The 17,765-nt window shown below is 35.5% G+C and overlaps 1 protein-coding gene across 1 annotated transcript; it reads left to right on the forward strand.

Moving 5' to 3' along the window:
• The first annotated feature begins 1,051 nt into the window (after nucleotides 1-1,051).
• Nucleotides 1,052-6,173, forward strand: LOC306844658 (ammonium transporter Rh type C 1-like). Its single transcript, XM_079376956.1, has 11 exons — nucleotides 1,052-1,343; nucleotides 1,458-1,650; nucleotides 1,864-2,014; nucleotides 2,101-2,248; nucleotides 2,823-2,989; nucleotides 3,075-3,212; nucleotides 3,445-3,581; nucleotides 3,733-3,857; nucleotides 3,949-4,022; nucleotides 4,155-4,228; nucleotides 4,361-6,173. Exons 1-11 carry the CDS (start codon nucleotides 1,157-1,159, stop codon nucleotides 4,380-4,382), a joined length of 1,416 nt encoding a protein of 471 aa, XP_079233082.1. The 5' UTR covers nucleotides 1,052-1,156; the 3' UTR covers nucleotides 4,383-6,173.
• The last annotated feature ends 11,592 nt before the right edge of the window (nucleotides 6,174-17,765 follow it).

Raw genomic sequence — 17,765 nt, forward strand, 5'->3', positions numbered from 1 at the left:
TATAGCCCATCAAATAAGTTTAAAACTCAATTTATCAGCAAATACATGTTTGGCAATAGAAATATGAGCAGTGACTAATTGGTACGTTAACTGGTTGTTTATATTCTCATAACTAATACTTTGAGCAAATAAAAGTAGCCCTACTAATACAATATGTATCTGTAGATAAATGTACCAATATTATCTGTTAATCACAGGAAGTATACCTATTAGATAAGCTTTCTTAAAACCCTTGGTCAGAATGAGGCCAGGATCCATCAAGGACTAGTTGTAGAATCCCATCAAACCTCAATATTGTTGATTTTATAGCTGTTGTTTTTTATCGATGAGTATATATTTCCTGATTAATGAGTGTCTTATTCATTAATTATTATTTTAATTTATTTTATTTTTTCAGCTGACATAAGAAAGATCTAGTCACTCAGGGTAAGAAATAATGGTGATGGTTTGACACACTGACATGTTGTTTTGAGAGCAGTTACCTCAATATTGCACCTACCATAATATAAATGTTGCACATACTGCACATGCTTGACCTAAACGTGAATGGATAAGCCTTGATGCTACAGGGGCTTTTTTCTGAGCATTAGTGACAACAATATTATGCCTACAAACAAGTAAGACACACATCATGCAAGAGGGAAATGACGAGAACAAGAAAACAGAACTTTTGGCAAATCTTTTTTAGTAAGACTTATAATGAGCTTTATAATAATTGCTTTTAGTCATTTAGCAAACTATATATATAGTTATTTTCTATTGTCAAATCACTTAACTATATATATAAAAACCCTAAATACATTGTGAGTGAGTGAGTGTGTGTGTGTGTGTGTGTGCATATGACTTTGCAATGTGCTTGCTTATTTTGTAGCAAAGTCACCACAATACATAATCATTACATAAGAACCCAGATACAGTCTTTCCTTAAGTATCTTTGTGTCATAAGTATGTGAGTGTGTACTGTATGTCTTTGTAGGAGGTGCTGCTTCATGATGTAATGACACACCTCCAAACCGCACTATAAAAACTTTATGACAAAAGGTGAGTCCTTGGGAGTGGCAAAAGTTCCTATTGAAAGCAACCGACCAAATTACGAAGAAAGGAAGTTGGCTGTCATCTCCAGAACTTCTCTTCAGGAAAATCTGCAAGAATTAAAATGGCCAAAAACACCAATATTCGAATCAGTCTCCCAGCAGTCTGCTTTGTCTGGCAGATTGCAATGATTATCCTGTTTGGTGTGTTCATCCGTTATAATGAGGAGTCTGACACTCGCTGGATCGAACACAGAAGAAGGAAAAATATTACCACAAATTTAGAGAATGACTTTTACTATAGATATCCAAGTAAGTAACTAATATACCAGAATGTTTTGCTGCAATATTCTATATTTACTGCTATTGCATTGTTTAATTATACATTTTGATGCACTAATTTTCTCTGCTTTCTTTTTTCTGTAGGTTTTCAGGATGTGCATGTGATGATCTTTGTTGGTTTTGGATTTCTAATGACCTTTCTGAAGCGTTATAGTTTTGGTGGAGTTGGCTTCAATTTTCTCATCGCAGCTTTTGGAATTCAATGGGCTCTGCTGATGCAAGGCTGGTTTCATTACCTTGATGCAAATGACGGGAAGATAAAAATCGGGGTTGAGAAGTAATTTATTTTTTTTGTATTCTACTTCTTGTCATTATGAAACATCAATTATATGTTCACCTTCATGTTTAGGCCTCCTTTACCCTATAACGTCACTTGACTGACATGCTTTCTACAGGACACCAAACATTCCATGTTCCATTTTTGAAGCAATGATTAACATACACACCTTTAATCTGTATATGTAGAATTTAACTATAATTTTCAATTCAGCCTCATTAATGCAGATTTCTGTGTGGCCGGCTGTCTCATTGCATATGGCGCTTGCCTTGGAAAAGTCAGCCCAGTGCAGCTGATGGTTCTTACTCTGTTTGGAGTCACCCTGTTTGCTGTTGAGGAGTATATCATTCTTGAACTCCTACATGTAAGTTTACAGTAAATCCACTTATTGTCTTATTACCAACATAAGAGAAGGAATTTGTCATTTTTTATTATTTCATACTTGCATAGGCAAAAGATCCTGGTGGTTCCATGGTCATCCACACTTTTGGAGCATATTATGGTTTGGCCATATCTTGGGTCTTATATCGACCAATGCTATCGCAAAGCAAGCATTTACAAGGATCTGTTTACCACTCTGACGTGTTTGCAATGATTGGTGAGTAGTGAAAGAACATCTCTATCAGCTAGATTATTGTTGTTGAAATTGATAATGGAAAAAGTAAATGTAAATTTAAAGGGCTCTACAGGTGCTGTTGATTTTTCAAGGTATTTTAAGCAACATTTAAATACATATGTATTTAAACCAGTAGTTATTAATCACTAAATTTATAACAGTTTAGTGTAATTGTCTATTTAATCATATTTTGGCATTTCAAAACCTCTTACCTACTGTAAGATAAACCCCCATTTATGTAATATAATTTACTACAGTGAAGGCATTCTGCATTTTCCCTCTCTGTCAGTCAAACCACATAAAAAATCTCAATAGGTACATGTGCAACGTTTTAAAAAATATATTAATTTAGAGTTTGAATCCAATTTCACCCTTTTGGCAATGACGAAAAGTGCTGGGTTGCTGTTTGTTGCTAATTTCGTGTTTTGGAATAAAATAAGATCAAAAGTTCCCTTCGCTTCAGGGGCCTTTTCCTGTTGTATAGGTCATCAAAATTAGAGAATTATTCCTAATTCCTAAGAATTATTCCTAATTTTTGTCCATCTTTCTTTAACAGGCACTCTCTTTCTTTGGATGTACTGGCCCAGTTTTAATTCTGCTATTGCAGATCATGGAGATGGCCAGCACAGAGCTGTTATAAATACCTACCTTGCACTGGCTTCCTCAGTTCTCACTACCTTTGCCATTTCAAGTATCTCACAGAAACATGGAAAGCTTGACATGGTAACCAAATCTCTGGTGAAAACCTGAGATGATCTTTAATTTTTCATTCATAATATAACCCTTAGAATTTCTTGACATTATTTAGGTACATATTCAGAATGCCACCTTGGCTGGTGGTGTTGCAATGGGAACAGCTTCAGAGTTTGTGATTACCCCTTACGGCTCTCTGATAGTGGGATTCTGCGCAAGCATTGTTTCCACACTTGGATATCTCTTTCTGACTGTGAGTTTCTGTGTTTTATAGTACTGAAAATGTTCCAAATAACATATTGAAGTACAATAAGCATATTATTTATTTATAATATACGTGAAACGGTTTTAAATGTACTTTATAATGCCCTGTTAATTGTCATACTTTTTTTTCAACTGTCCAAACTTATTTGAAGTCTAAATTGAAGATTGTATAAGCATTTTTGTAACCAAAATCAATTTCTTTCTTTTTTTCTCCTTATTAGCCTTTTATGGAAAAAACTCTCAAGATACAAGACACTTGTGGAATACATAACCTGCATGCAATGCCTGGAGTTATAGGTGGTATCGTTGGAGCAATTACTGCAGCTTCGGCCAGTGAATCAGTTTATGGACAAGAAGGGTAAATATATATATATATATATATATATATATACACACACACACACACACACACACACACACTGTCACAGTTGGCTTCCGTTTGTACTGTTGCGGTAAATAAAATGAAAGCAAACTATCGCATGACGTGTCATACCATGGTTTCTGTTCAGGTTGGTTAACACTTTCGACTTTAAGGGGGCCGTTGCTAACAGGACAGTCAACATTCAGGGTGGTTACCAGGCAGCTGGTATTTTTGTAGCAATGGCATTTGGCCTTGTAGGTGGAGCTTTGGTTGGTGAGTTCAAATTAAGTTTAACGGGTAAACTACTTAGGTGTTTTTATAAATATGCATTACAGCAGGTATTTTATGTTGTGTAATTTTCCAGGTGGGATATTAAAGCTGCCAATCTGGGGAGACCCAGCAGACGCCAACTGCTTTGATGATGAAGTTTACTGGGAGGTAAGAAAAGTGTTTTTAGATTAACTACATGGTACTAAATGAAATAGAACTGATAGATTTGAGGATTTCTATGTCAAAAGACTACTTGGTTTATAAATGGGGGCAAATAGGATTTGTGGTGTTTATTTTTAGGTTCCTGAGGATGAGGATGAGAATATTCTCTCTAGACACCCAAACATGAACCATGCAAGAGGCATGCCAGATTCGTGAGTATATATGTTGTTAAATTTAAAATATCTTGATATGAAATTAATATCAAATTGCAGTTAAGAGATTAAAAATGGCTGTTTAAAATTATTTAATGTAAATACTTTGTTTGGAATCTCTTATGTACACAGATATCAACGAAGTCATGTGTAAGAAAAAAAACACCCTGAAAAACTCCACTACCCACAGAACTTCAGCTGTGAATGATGTTTGAATAAGAATGATGAAGGGCTTACAGATTGAGACTAGATTAACTATTCAATGTAAATGTTTGAGTCTGTCATGTGCTGTTGGTTGTACAATGTCATAATCCTAAAGCATTTTGTCTGTAACACCTGTCTAACCAGTGTTGCCACTGCTGCTTCCACAAAAGCGAATCCAAACCTGTGTTTATTTCCTTTTTAAATGCTTTATATTCCTACACCAATGATGTGAGACCTTATCTTATCTTTGTTTGTAATCAAACTATATACTGTATATCAGTTCAATATTTTTGCATTAATACTTATAAAAATAATTGATCAACAGAACAGAACAAGATTATCTTGTTTAAACTATAACTACATAAAAAGTTAACTACCCATGCTATTTAACCTCGATAAAGTCAATTATTTTTTATCATATATCAGTTTTTTTTTTTTTTTTTTTTTGGAGCACTGAAGGACATTGACACTACAATGTGATTGGCTTTGACAGGTGAATTTGCATATTTGCCTGGGGCCTTTATTTGAAGGAACACTGTGAGCATAGAAACTTCTTACAGTCTGGAATACTGAAAGCTACATATTCATCAAAACTGTTTGGGCAAAAGTCCAGTTCATTAAAATAATAAGTGATCATTCCCATTAGACAGCATCAGATCTCTCTAGATGATGTCTTGGAATCATTCTTTGCATTTATTGTCACTAAAATCACTGTCTACTAACATAGATAGTCTACTGTGTCTTCCCTTGTCCCTTGTCTTTGTTAACAATATTTTTTTTTAGCATTGGCCAGACATTTAACTAGTTGGCTTCTTTTAACACACCAGATAAATAAATGTGTATGATATTTCTTTGAAAGATGTAATTGATCAAATTAGGGATGGTGCAAAAACAAAACAATAATTATCAAGCTTCTCAAAGTGCCATTTTAGTCTTAAGTGCTGAGAAATCTTGAAATTTACTCCTTTCAAACTTAAGTATAAAAGCAAGTTATCAAATTTCTTAAAGCTAAGAATCACTCTTACACTCCCAGTTATTTAAGACAGCTCGAGAGTTCTCTCAAGTGTAGGAGTTGCCAGTAGGGGCTTGTAACGACGCTTCATTTCCTTGCCACGATGTATTCTCTTGAAAAGTCTTTAGTGTTAAATGTGTGTTGAATGTAAACTCCTATTAGGAATTTAACCATTCAATGGGAATTTATCTGAGAATATTCTTAAATAAGGAAATCTATTCAATGATTGGTCCATGTGTATGTTGTCATCCAAAATCCCGTTTGTGGCACAGAAAGTGTCGTGAATCATCCCTAGGACTGACACTTAAGATTTAGTCCTACACTTTGCTTAAATTACGACTGAGAGGACTGATAACTAAATTTTAAACGCAAGCCAAGAATTTTAGTCTTAAGTCAATTCTTAGCAGTGTTCTTGAGAGTAATTCTTAGAGGCTTGATAAATACGGGCCCTGATTAGCTACACAGCTGGAGTTTTTTTTTTATCTAATTGACCTAAACGTTTTGCCTAAAAGGAAGCGCTTAGAAAAGTGGTAACTAGGATGGGAGGAGGTAACAAGTGAGGCAGCAATTTTAGCTGTAGACTTTTAGATATTTAGTTGTACATTGGTCAGTGCTCTATGCAGACTAGATAATGTGTTGATGTCTGCCCTTGAAACTGACCATTACAGCTTCAAACTAAATCCAAAATGACTGCTCTAAGATGTTTTCATAATTAAATATAAATATTTCAAGCAATTGTAACAGACATTGAAATAGGCTACTGTAGGCTACATGTTATTGTACAGTTTTTAAAGGGTTAGTTCACCCAAAAATGTCTATACGTAATCAATGTAATCAACATTTTTTTTTTTTTTAGCATGCACGCGCTGTCTACTGAACGTACACAACACTGATTACCTTGATTACGTTCTGGGGTACTCTCCAAAATGGGAGATGACGGTAACTCGGGGAGAAGAATTGTTGAATAAACTATGTTATGATTGTTTTCTTTGCACACAAAAAGTATTCTCGTAGCTTTGTAAAAGTATGATTGAACCATGGTTTCGGTTTCCCAATGTCCTTGCTATGTTTCTGTGCGTTGATCGTGGTAATATTCTTACTGTCCATGGAGGGTCAGAGAGCTCTCAGATTCCATCAAAAATATCTTAATTTGTGTTTCGAAGATGAACGAAGGTCTTATGGGTTTGGAACGACATGAGGGTGAGTAATTAATGACAGAATTTTCATTTTTGGGTGAATTAACCCTTTAACAAAAACAACGACACCCTTTATTTTACTTTTACTCTGTTTTACTTGTTTACTGAATCGTTAGCTATTTCGCTAACATGAAATAATTTATCAGTCTTCCTATTTTCTACATAGCCTATCTATAGATTTTACATTTTCTTTTTTCAAATGTGAAGTTTCATTATTTTTATAATAATCATCTATATCTGCAATACTATGGTAATAACATCATACAGTCAGTTTATTTTACTGCAAGAGTTGCTTACACGTGGTCAGAATGTACGAGGCTGACTGGTTGTTGGTAAACTTCTACTCTGATCAAAGGCTCTCATAGATAATGATACCCCCTTTAGACAATCTTGTGATAATACAAATTAATTGCTATAATTTGATCCCTGTGTTATATATCAGAGCTGCAAGTCTTCAAGGGTTTGAAAATGAAACCTTCCCCCTTTAACCTGATCAGTCTAACTTTCTGGCACTACAACTTTAATAAATAGTGTATTCTGTGTGAACTTTGTGAGTCATCCTCTACTTTTCCTTATCCTGTAGTGTATACTTTTCCTTATCCAAGTAGTGTATATTGTTTTTACTGTGCTTCTTGGGTAATCGGTGATGTATCTATAGTACATTATGCAATGTTTGCTTACTAGTGGCTGAGATGACTAAAACCATGTATAATATATTTGAATATCTACGTATTTCTTTTTGAAGCCTTACAGTATATGTATTTTATTCATTGAAACTGCTTATACTGCTTCTTCCAAAAGCCTAATAATAAATATTAAGGGATTTTTAGTTATGTAAGAACCCGAATAACAGTTGTTGATAACAGGTATATCATTGCCAATAGGTTTTTAGGGAATCAACAGTGTTCATGTTGTTATGTTGTTCAACATAAAAAAAAAAATTATAATAATAATTTAATAAGTTACTTGCAGTGTCTTTGTAATTATTTGTAACAAAGCACTTTATTTTACTGTCCTGTTTTTTTTTTTTTTACTGTGCATACTATGTAGTTTTTATAATAATTACAATAACTAGGTAGTAACCTTGAACCTACCCCTAAACCTAACCTACAGTCTTAGGTAAGTACACTGTAAGTACATGTAAGTGCATGTACTGTAATAAAGTCGAACCCATTTACTAGCAATTTCTGAGGAAAAATAGTTTCAAATTAAATCATACACCTTTTTTTTCTAGCCACTCCCCTTTAGATAATATCAGATGCACTATTGTGTATATAGTTTCATAGCTACCTGTAGTTGCTGAGCATCATTTCGCTTGAGACTGTCTGTCATGTATTAGGAAACAAATGAGTTATAGTGTAAACCATGCATTATTCGTTCCCAAAGCAGATGGGTTCTGGTTATGCAGGTATATCCAGTCATGGAAAGTTACTGGAAACTACGTCGGCCCCTGTGCAGCTGAGTAAGTTCTCATTTGAGGGATCAGCAGTCAGTGAGCAGTCAGAATGTACAGTAAAATACTTCTCTCAAAATTGGATTTGTCAGAACAATAAGTTATGTGCATCTGACCACCCTAAAAATAAATTACTAAGACCATATATCAGTATTAACAGAATATGGGGCATTTTTTTATTATCTAGGTTGAAGGGGGACTCCTATTTTTAAATTATGAAAAATAAGTACTAGCAAAATTAAAACCCTGAAGAACAATTACATTTACACTAGAGAATTTAATAAGCTGTTGTACCAAAATTATGAAAACAAAACAATTGCGAGTGCAAATGGAAGTGAGATCCCTTGTAATGGATGATAGCATGCTTGATTAGTATAAATAATTAACATTAATTTGAATTATTTCAGGGGAAACAAATGGGGTAATCATTTATAATTACTATGTAGACTTGGATATACAGAGCAAGAAGGATGGTCCCTTTTTAAGGTGCCTCCTTTATTGTAGACCTACACATGCTAGTCGCAATGAGACCTGATTGTGGTCCCTTGTTTTGTAACAGCTGAGCAAAGAGGATTACACGAACAAAAGCCTCTGTGGATGGTTGAGGAGGATATCCAGAAGCCAATGGGCTTTGTTTACATCATTGTATCTACCACAGAGCTAACACAGAATCACTAAAATATGCAAATATGCTTAATAACCAAAGAGCTGCAGCCATGAAGAACACAGGGGTTAATGCCTAAGTAGAAGAAATCTCTGAATGTTCTGTAAATGGGCTGAAAGTTGCAACACAAGGGGTTAGTTCAATATTTGTATTCCCATGCCGGTAAAGACAAAATCCCAAGCACCTGAATTTCAAGGTTAGCCTTGTAATATTTTAGAGGTCTTTCAGCAGCTGTGAGTGAAAGACACTGGTCTCAGAGCAGTGGTCCAGGGGGCGACTGCAATCCAGCTGTGTTTTTAAATGAGGAACATCCATCTGAGCCTCTTTCCACTACTTATTGGCAAAGGAGAACAATCAGCTAGATAGAGAGAGAGCTCCACGCTGTGGTAAGAATTCAACACACACATACACACACTCAAAAAACATGTGCTTCCACTTAATGAGGAAAATGTACACAAGTACATGATGGATTTGTTTTGCATGTTTTTAAAGCTGAATCCGTGTGTTACGCTTTCTTGAAAAAAATCACTGGAAGAATTATATTTGTTTTTGTTGCATTACACTTCATGGTTGAAAAGACCAATTATGGCTAATTAAGAATTTATAATCACATCTTTCCCTCGTGCTTCACATTCCACTTGGATTAAAGTTGAACTACATGAAATCTATATTTGTATTTATATTTTGCCCATCTACTTGTAACTAAAATGGTATACAGTGCATAACACCTCCACCTTGTGTGTGTTTTATTAAATTGTTGATTAATACTTCTGCTTTCTAATGCATTGGTGCTTTTTTAAAGATCATTATTTTGTGTATTTGGTGTAACTGAATAAGTTGACGTGATTTAATTATCATTATTTTTCAAATACTGTACATTATTGTAGGTCCTCTATGCCCCACCTCTCTCAAACACTTGGTTTTCTACTAAGTCCCTCCTTCCGACAAGCGCAGTCTGCTCTGACTGGCCAGCTGACACAGTGCATTGTGATTGGCCAAACACCACAAGCACGAGTCGGAAATGTAACGCCCCTTTCCATAATCGCGAGCTTTACCTTTCAAAATAAATGTAAAGATAGTTAATAATGATGATGCTCGTATGTGTTTGCAGTACACAAGCTGCAGTTGTGTGACCGTGTCTCCCTCTCTCACACACTCACACACACGACGCGCAAAACTCTGCATTTGAACAGTCAATAGCAAATACTTAAACTAATAACAAAACATACAGTCCATGATTCAGAAGCGCCAGATTGTCATGGCAAAGTCAGAAATACCTCCTCTCCTAGGTTCTCGAAACGGTCGTCCATAAAATGCGTTGCTGTTCTGTTGTAAGTAATCTTAATGATTCCTAAATGCATCTACTTTCGGAAGGCCAAATAAAGAGCTTTTGCTTTCGCATAGAAACACACAGAGTCTCCCTGTCATGGCTGCATCAACAATACTGCGGTTACTGAAACCATGACTTCTTTCTTTGCGTGAGCATTTGGCCGGCATACGCAAATATTTCCACATCATGACGTAGACATGTGGGGACGTGTTTGAATGAGCCGTTTTAGGGGGGCATGGCAGAGTCTTAACTTTGATAAAGAATATCTCTTGGTTTTGAGACTTTAGTCTTTGCAACTTCAGGGATTTTACAGGCATATATGCACAATCAGCTTGTAAATCTCCAAAGAGAAAGGAAAACTTGAAATGGCATCATATGACGCCTTTAACATGTGTATTGGCTGAATTGTAATGCCAGAGATTTGTGTATTTGTCCATGTTGTTAATGCAATGGCTGCTGAAAGTGTTGTATAACCATATAATAATTTGAGCATGTCAGTGAAAAACATGGTTTGGAAAAACAACACTATTCACAGTAAATCAAAACAACTGCCGAACCTGGATGTTTTTGCTGTTCTTTAAGATTAAGCTTTTATATACATTTATAATATTTTTGTTGATTTTTGAATTGATTTTGAATGACCAATGATGCCTGAGGCTGTTGGAATAATATGTCAAATCAGATAAATAATGAAGGTTTTTTCTTTGTTTGTTTTGGCTAAGGCATTAGCACAATCAGAGGTGTCATGCCCATTCAAAGTGAGGGGTTTTTGAGCCAAGAGGATTTTGAATGCTGCTTCCAAAAGACAAAAAATAGCAGATTCATATTTAATATATTTAATATAATCACACCGGCGTGATTAAATCTTTTGCGCGTCATATCATCAGCTGCTCAATTCAAATACAGCACTGCATTATAACCAATCACACATGATTCTGTTGAGTTTATGAAAGGCTGCAATGACCAATCAGAGGTGTTCAGATGAGTCATCGCTAAAATGCTGATGTTTTCTTCACTCGCTCGCTGACTGAATACCTTGTTCTGGCGAATTATCTCGTAAGAAACAACAAAGTGCAAATGTGTGTATGAATCTGTAAGTAAGATATTCATTTCATAGTGTAAACAGCTTCAGTGATTTTAATAGGAGTTTTTGAGAGTGCTTGAACTCTAGACTTCTTTGATAATGTAAATGTTCTTTGCTCTCTTTCTGTACAATGAAAGTGTTATGATTAGTAGTCCAACTTATGTTTTTATTCACATTAGCTTTCAATGTTAAATTCACATTAAATATATAGGCCTAGTCGTATTAAACATATGTTATGGCATGACACCCATATCTGTTAATTAAGTAGACAGACAGGTTTTTATGCATAGTTAATAGATTACATTATTAGGTTACTCTGACCATCGCCCACTATAGATCTACCAACATAATCTATAAAGGTGAGAATCAAAGTATTTCATGATATAGTTAATGATATAGTGAAAGTTTGTAAATAAATAAATAGAACATATGTTGTGGCTGCTGTGTTTCACATGACCCACCCCCCACTCGTGCCCCCTCAAAAATAATGAGTGCATGATGCCCCTGTGCACAATGGTGGTCTTAAACAAACTGAAGGACCATGCAATGAAAGAAACAATTTTGTTTATCTTTGAAACCCATGTTTTTTTATTGAAATCAAACTTGTGAGAAGCCAGCTGTGTTGACTGCCTTCCTTTGTGTTTTCAAAGACTTCAGGGATTCCTGCCTATCAGGTCAATCAGACTATGATGGCACTGTGGTGAGGGTGGAATCCAAACATTCTCATCGAAACAGGAATCTTTTTTGTATGTTAATGAGTGAAGAGGCGGATGTAAATGAGATGATTTAGATATGGAGCTCCCAATCCAGCTCCTGTCATAACAAAAAGTTAATTAAGAAAATAATCATTCTATTCAGCACACTCATTCAACTCTCCCCCACATTCCCTAAAGACAAGCAAAAAAAATCAACTTTGTATTTTTTCTTACAAATGAGAATGTTGCATTAGCCATTCAGTATGCAGCGAGTTTGGTGTTGGTTATTCAAATCAGGGTTGCCTGTGGAAAAACCTAACTCAATTACTTTAGGGAGCCTCAATCGTCTATGCAAATATGCGGATGTATACAAAGTGTTTACCTACAGTGCCAGCCTAGTTTCCCTGGACATTTTCATTGACTAATATTCCTTTAAAAGGTTTCCTTATAACTGGCATTTACCTGTGAACATTTATGCTCCGGGCTATTTATTTTCCCTTATTACATGGCTCTCTGGAATATTTACTTGTGGTCAATTGCAACACTCAGTGCTCTGATAATGTTTTGATAATACTGTATATCTGGGCAACTGAAAGCGTTATTTATTTATTGTGTGTGTGTGTGTGTGTGTGATCATACATCCTTTTGTTCATGAATGAATGACTTTGATCCGAAGAAGTAGCAGGTACTTGGCGGGTGAACTTCTGACTTTTTGGCTTCATTGTAATGATGTCCTAATCTAGAATATATTCAAAGATTGCACATCTGAGGAACTGGTTATTCAAAATAAAGTCTGTATAAAAAGTTTACACACCCCTGTTTAAATAGAAGCTTTTTGAGATGAAAAATTGTGTCCAATCTTTTCCACAATTAAAATTAAGATTGAAACCACCAAAAATCACAACCAATGGGGGTGTTTGTGTTTTATTATTTATTCTCAAAAAGCTGTTGTTTTAAAGGTCGTCATTTACTCACCCTCAAATTGGAAAAGTCACCAAATGCTTGGTCACCAAAATTCTTCAAAATATCTTCTTTTGTGCTCAACTGCAGAAGTAAAAAAAAGTTGTGACGTATTGTCAAGTATGGTGACCCATACTCGAAATTGGTGCTCTGCGTTTAACCCATCCAAGTGCACACACACAGCAGTGAGTAGTGAACAAATGCACACACACACACACACACACACCCGGAGCAGTGGGCAGCCATGCTGCAGCGCCCGGGGAGCAGTTGGGGGTTCGGTGCCTTGCTCAAGGGCACCTCAGTCGTGGTATTGAGGGTGGAGAGAGCGCTGTACATTCACTCCCCCCACCTACAATCCCTGCCGGCCGGGGACTCGAACCCGCAACCTTTCGATTACGAGTCCGACTCTCTAACCATTAGGCCACGACTTCCCAAGACACTCATACAAAGACACTCATACAGGTTTGGTACAAGTGGAGAGTGAGTAAATGATGACAGAAATATGTTGGGGTGAACTGTCCCTTTAACAAGAGTGTGTAGACTTTTTATACCCACTTCATAGGCCTAACATTTACATTAAACTCTCCTCAAATGAACATTCATGAAATTACTTTGAATAAAGACTAGTTTATTTTTGATTATCGAGATTTAAGATCCAATCAGTGAAATCATCTGATCTTCCCATCACTAGGTGACACTGCTTTCTTGTTTCAAGTGCAACTGGTGCAGTCTTGCGTCTCAGTTTGTGACTGCATTGAAAATGAGGACTTCAGAATCTGTGTTTGTATTGGTTTTTTGTTTGTTTGTTTTGTGTGTGTGTTTTCTCTTAGAGAAAGCTTGAAGATAATATAAACTCCTGTTAAAATAATCAAATAATTTCAACTTAAACTTACCATATTTCAAGACTACATATGTATTAATTTATTTAGTAGTGACCATCTGATTGTACATTATCCTTTATTATTAAACATTCACATACCTGTACGTAGACATGAGATAGCTCAAATAACTGTTTCTCGTTTGCTCATTTGGCTAATATACAACTTGCATGCATGAATGCATTAATAACCCCACTCAAAGGAAGTCATATGTGTACCTTTTATGTAAGACTTGTGGTCTTATCTTCAGCCAGCTCAATGAAAATTTGATGCAGCTATCTGCTTATTTCAAAATCTATTTTCAGATCTGTGGGATATTTTCACTAGCATCCCTACATCACATCAAAAAGACTTCAATCAAGCCTGTAAACATCTGACAAAATATTTAAGCATTGTGCATGCCATCTGTTGTCCTTGTCATCGCTTGTTATACACGCATTCCTGTAACAGTGACATCACAAATTTGCTTCCCCTCACTACTAACTAGAAAGTGAATAATTGAAACAGTTGAAAGACCTCATGAGATATGGCTTCACCAAGTTCATGTTCCAAGATTTCACAGTGCAAATATACTTCTAACAGTTGGAGCGCAGCACCAAGGCATAAAAAAAGGAGAGCATGTGGACCAATTATTATTCGTATAGATTAATGCTTGGCAATGTTCAAGTCTGACATATTTTTGTTCAGAAATCCAATCCCCAGCTGAGCTGTTTGCTTCACAAGCAAATCCCAGCTGCATCGGTCTTTTACAACACCTGCTCAGAGTTTTTTTTCTACACGAGCTGCGCAGGTTCTTCGCAGTTGACTAACAAATCACGTCAAGTGCGTAAATGGAGTGGACAGGTAGCCTTCTTTTACACGCTAGTGCCATTCCTTCTGTCATCATTCATACCCATTGCCCACCCTTAAACCTCCTAATTGGTTATTTCCAGTCTCGAGATTTGCTATAGATAAATAATAGTTAATTATGAAGAGCATGAAAGATTGTCCTAATAACTCTATGCATCAGTCACACATTGTTTAAAAAAACACACACATTACAAATAAATATAAAACATTTGTCACCTGCAGTCTTCTGCCAATATGTTTGTGCAGTTTTGTGTGGGGTGGTGAAGTGCCCTGAGCATAAAATATTTTGCATGCTCAATATTTTGATGAACCTGCCTCTGGGGTACAAGGGAGATACGAAGTGTGATGAGAAATAAATATCATAATTTGGAAAACTATCAACATTTTCGGCCTGTTTTTAATAATGCAAACCAAATACGCACATGCTATCTTTTTTTTTGTTTGTGTTAAATTACATTTGAATGAGAGAAGATTAAATATTCATGAATGGTATACCCAGATTTACGTCTTTGTGCTAAAGCATAGAATTAGAAATGTGTATGGTGTTGAAATTTTACAAGATTTGTGGTTATTCTAAAAATCTGCTGCAACCTATACAATATAGATATCTTTTCTTATATTGTACCTGTATGTGAATCATAAAGTTCTATATTCACAAACATTCAAAAGAAGTCTTCAATGTATTGTCAAGCCTTTAATCTGTACACTGCGTTATATGATCAAAAGATCTGACATAACCTCTGTCTGCTGGCATCTCTGTTTAAGACTAATTTTTTTCATCAGCTAAACATCAAAAGAGGGTAATGTATACAAGATGTCACTGATTTGAGATTTATGTGAATTTTGTTATGCTATGGATACATTTAATATGCTATATGTGAGTCAATGTGGAGTTCACAATCTTAAATGAAACTCTGCCCACTGCTGACTTTTGCAAATGATGTCAATCCCATAGAGCTTTATGCTGAGATCTTCTCATAAACTGACAAGTATGATTAACTGTGTTTATGTACAAGGATGATACTAAATTAAAACTGTGCAGATTTCTTTCTCTTTCTTTCTTTTTTTCTTTCTTTCGTTTGTTTTATTTACATTTTTTATTTTAGTTAGTTAGTTAGTTGACTCCCTGACTTGGTTATCAGTGCAGTGACCCAGTAGATTGGATGGTTGGTCCAACTGGGTGATTTAATATGCAGAATTTTTTATTATTATTTCCACCCTTAATTTCAGATGTGCAGAGAAATTCCATGAGAGTCATTATCTATATTTATTGGGCAGATACCTGACCAAAGAGATATGAATTTCATGTGCAAAGTCCACAGATGATGGGGTCACTAACGCTATATGATTTTCATTTCAGGTGCAGCATCTCTCTCTCTCTTTCTCTCTCTCTGTATATATAAGAATGTGTGTGGCTCTGTTTGAAGGTGGTTAAAGGGCAGAGGTTTGGCCTCTCACTCTCCTTCTCAGTAATTACGTTTATGGAAATGGTCTTGGCAGCCTTTGCCCTTTACTCCTTATTTCCTAGTGCAAGAAATCATGGAAATTCATGACTTAATAGAGGAAAAATGCTCCTTTAAGACTTTAACTGAAAAGATGGCACAGATATGTGGCATAAAACTGCAGGAAATGGGGAAAGGAAAGCTGGGTCGCCAAAGCACATATTTTGTCTTTTGTTGATTACTGTCAGTTTCCCCACAGTGATTTATGTAAAGCAATTAGCATGAGTAATGTGGGAGCACACGCTTCTGTGTTTGTTTGTTCTCCCAAAAGAGCAGTGAAAAATTAAGCACCTGCACGGATCTATAACTAGGCTAAGCATTCTGGAAACAAGCAGCTGAGCACAAAAAGGCCTATGAAAGCATTTTCAATTACACCGGATTGGATGTGCTTCCTATCACTCTTTGAATAAAAAATAAGAATTTTATTTACTAGCTAATTATTTGTAAATATATGTAAATTAATGATAAGAAATACAAATATCATATAAAATTAAGTTTTATACTAGAGTTGTGTACACTTTTTAACATGACATGCAGGTACAGTATATGTATGCATCTACAACATGCATGCATCTATTTTATAATGCTACTTTAAATAAATGGTAACACTTATTCACTATTAACTATGACTTTTCCCTCAATAAATTCCTAATTTGCTGCTTATTAATACTTAGTAAGGTAGTTGTAAAGTTTAGGTATTGGGTAGGATTAGCGATGTAGAATAAGGTCATGTAAAATAAGGCATTAATATGTGCTTAATTTGTACTAACAAATGGCTAATATTCTAGTAATATGCATTCTAACAAGCAACTAGTTAAGAAACCCTAAAATAAAGTGTTACCAAATAAATAAAGTATTATATTACTGTATAGCAAATTAGGTGCTTATAAGAATAAAAAAATAAAAAATATGCTGTCCAGTTGTTGTTTATTCCTGTTGCATTTTGCTCTATGATTAGAATTCAGATGGACTTCTCAGCACAATCAGCCAAACATCAACGGAGGCCAAGGACTTTTTCTTGTCCCGATGTTGCATTCCCTTATCTTACTCAGTGCAACTCAAGGCAGCCTGTTCCCCTGACAACACATCCTACTGAGTCTTTTTAAACCACCCCACTATTTTTTTCTCTTTGTTTAGCTCTCACTCTCATCACCATCTCTGTGGTACCTTCTTCTTGGACTGTTAGAAAATCTTGGGCTTTCAGTGGGCCAGCATATGTCATTTCCTCTGACCAAGTGAAGGAGTTCACAGCTGATGGATCTTAGCACGCCTCTTTTCTGTATTTCATTAGATCAGACACCACAGAGACAGTTTAGAGCATTTACAGAGAATGATATTACCTCACAGATCTCTAATCATTTCATGTAAATGTTTTTTTTTTCTTTCACTTTGTGGATTTTTTTTTAAATGTCATTATTGTTTTCTATACATTGTTTGCTTATACAGTAGCATTAGTATCTGAAATGTTCGCTTTTACATGATATTACATCCACACCGCTAGGTGTCAGTATAACTCCAAGATGACTACTATATTAGCAGTGCAAATACCATTCAAAACCACATAATCTCTGAGAAGGTACTTCTTTTTTAATAAATAATTACTTTGCATTCGTTAAAAAAGGACTGCAATCGCCATGTTGTCATTAGTCATGTGACCTACAGCGTCACTTGCATCATTTCAATGGCGTTCACAAATCTTTTCCTGTTGTC

The sequence above is a fragment of the Barbus barbus genome (assembly GCF_936440315.1).
Source record: "Barbus barbus genome assembly, chromosome: 25".
Classification (NCBI taxonomy): domain Eukaryota; kingdom Metazoa; phylum Chordata; class Actinopteri; order Cypriniformes; family Cyprinidae; genus Barbus; species Barbus barbus.

Bases quoted from the DNA above. Each gene is read 5' to 3' on its own strand.
- LOC306844658 (XM_079376956.1), top strand. From the start codon at position 1,157: ATGGCCAAAAACACCAATATTCGAATCAGTCTCCCAGCAGTCTGCTTT. The intron at 1,344-1,457 runs GTAAGTAACTAA...TTTTTTCTGTAG, and splicing joins CTTTTACTATAGATATCCAA to GTTTTCAGGATGTGCATGTG. The intron at 3,582-3,732 runs GTAAATATATAT...GTTTCTGTTCAG, and splicing joins TCAGTTTATGGACAAGAAGG to GTTGGTTAACACTTTCGACT.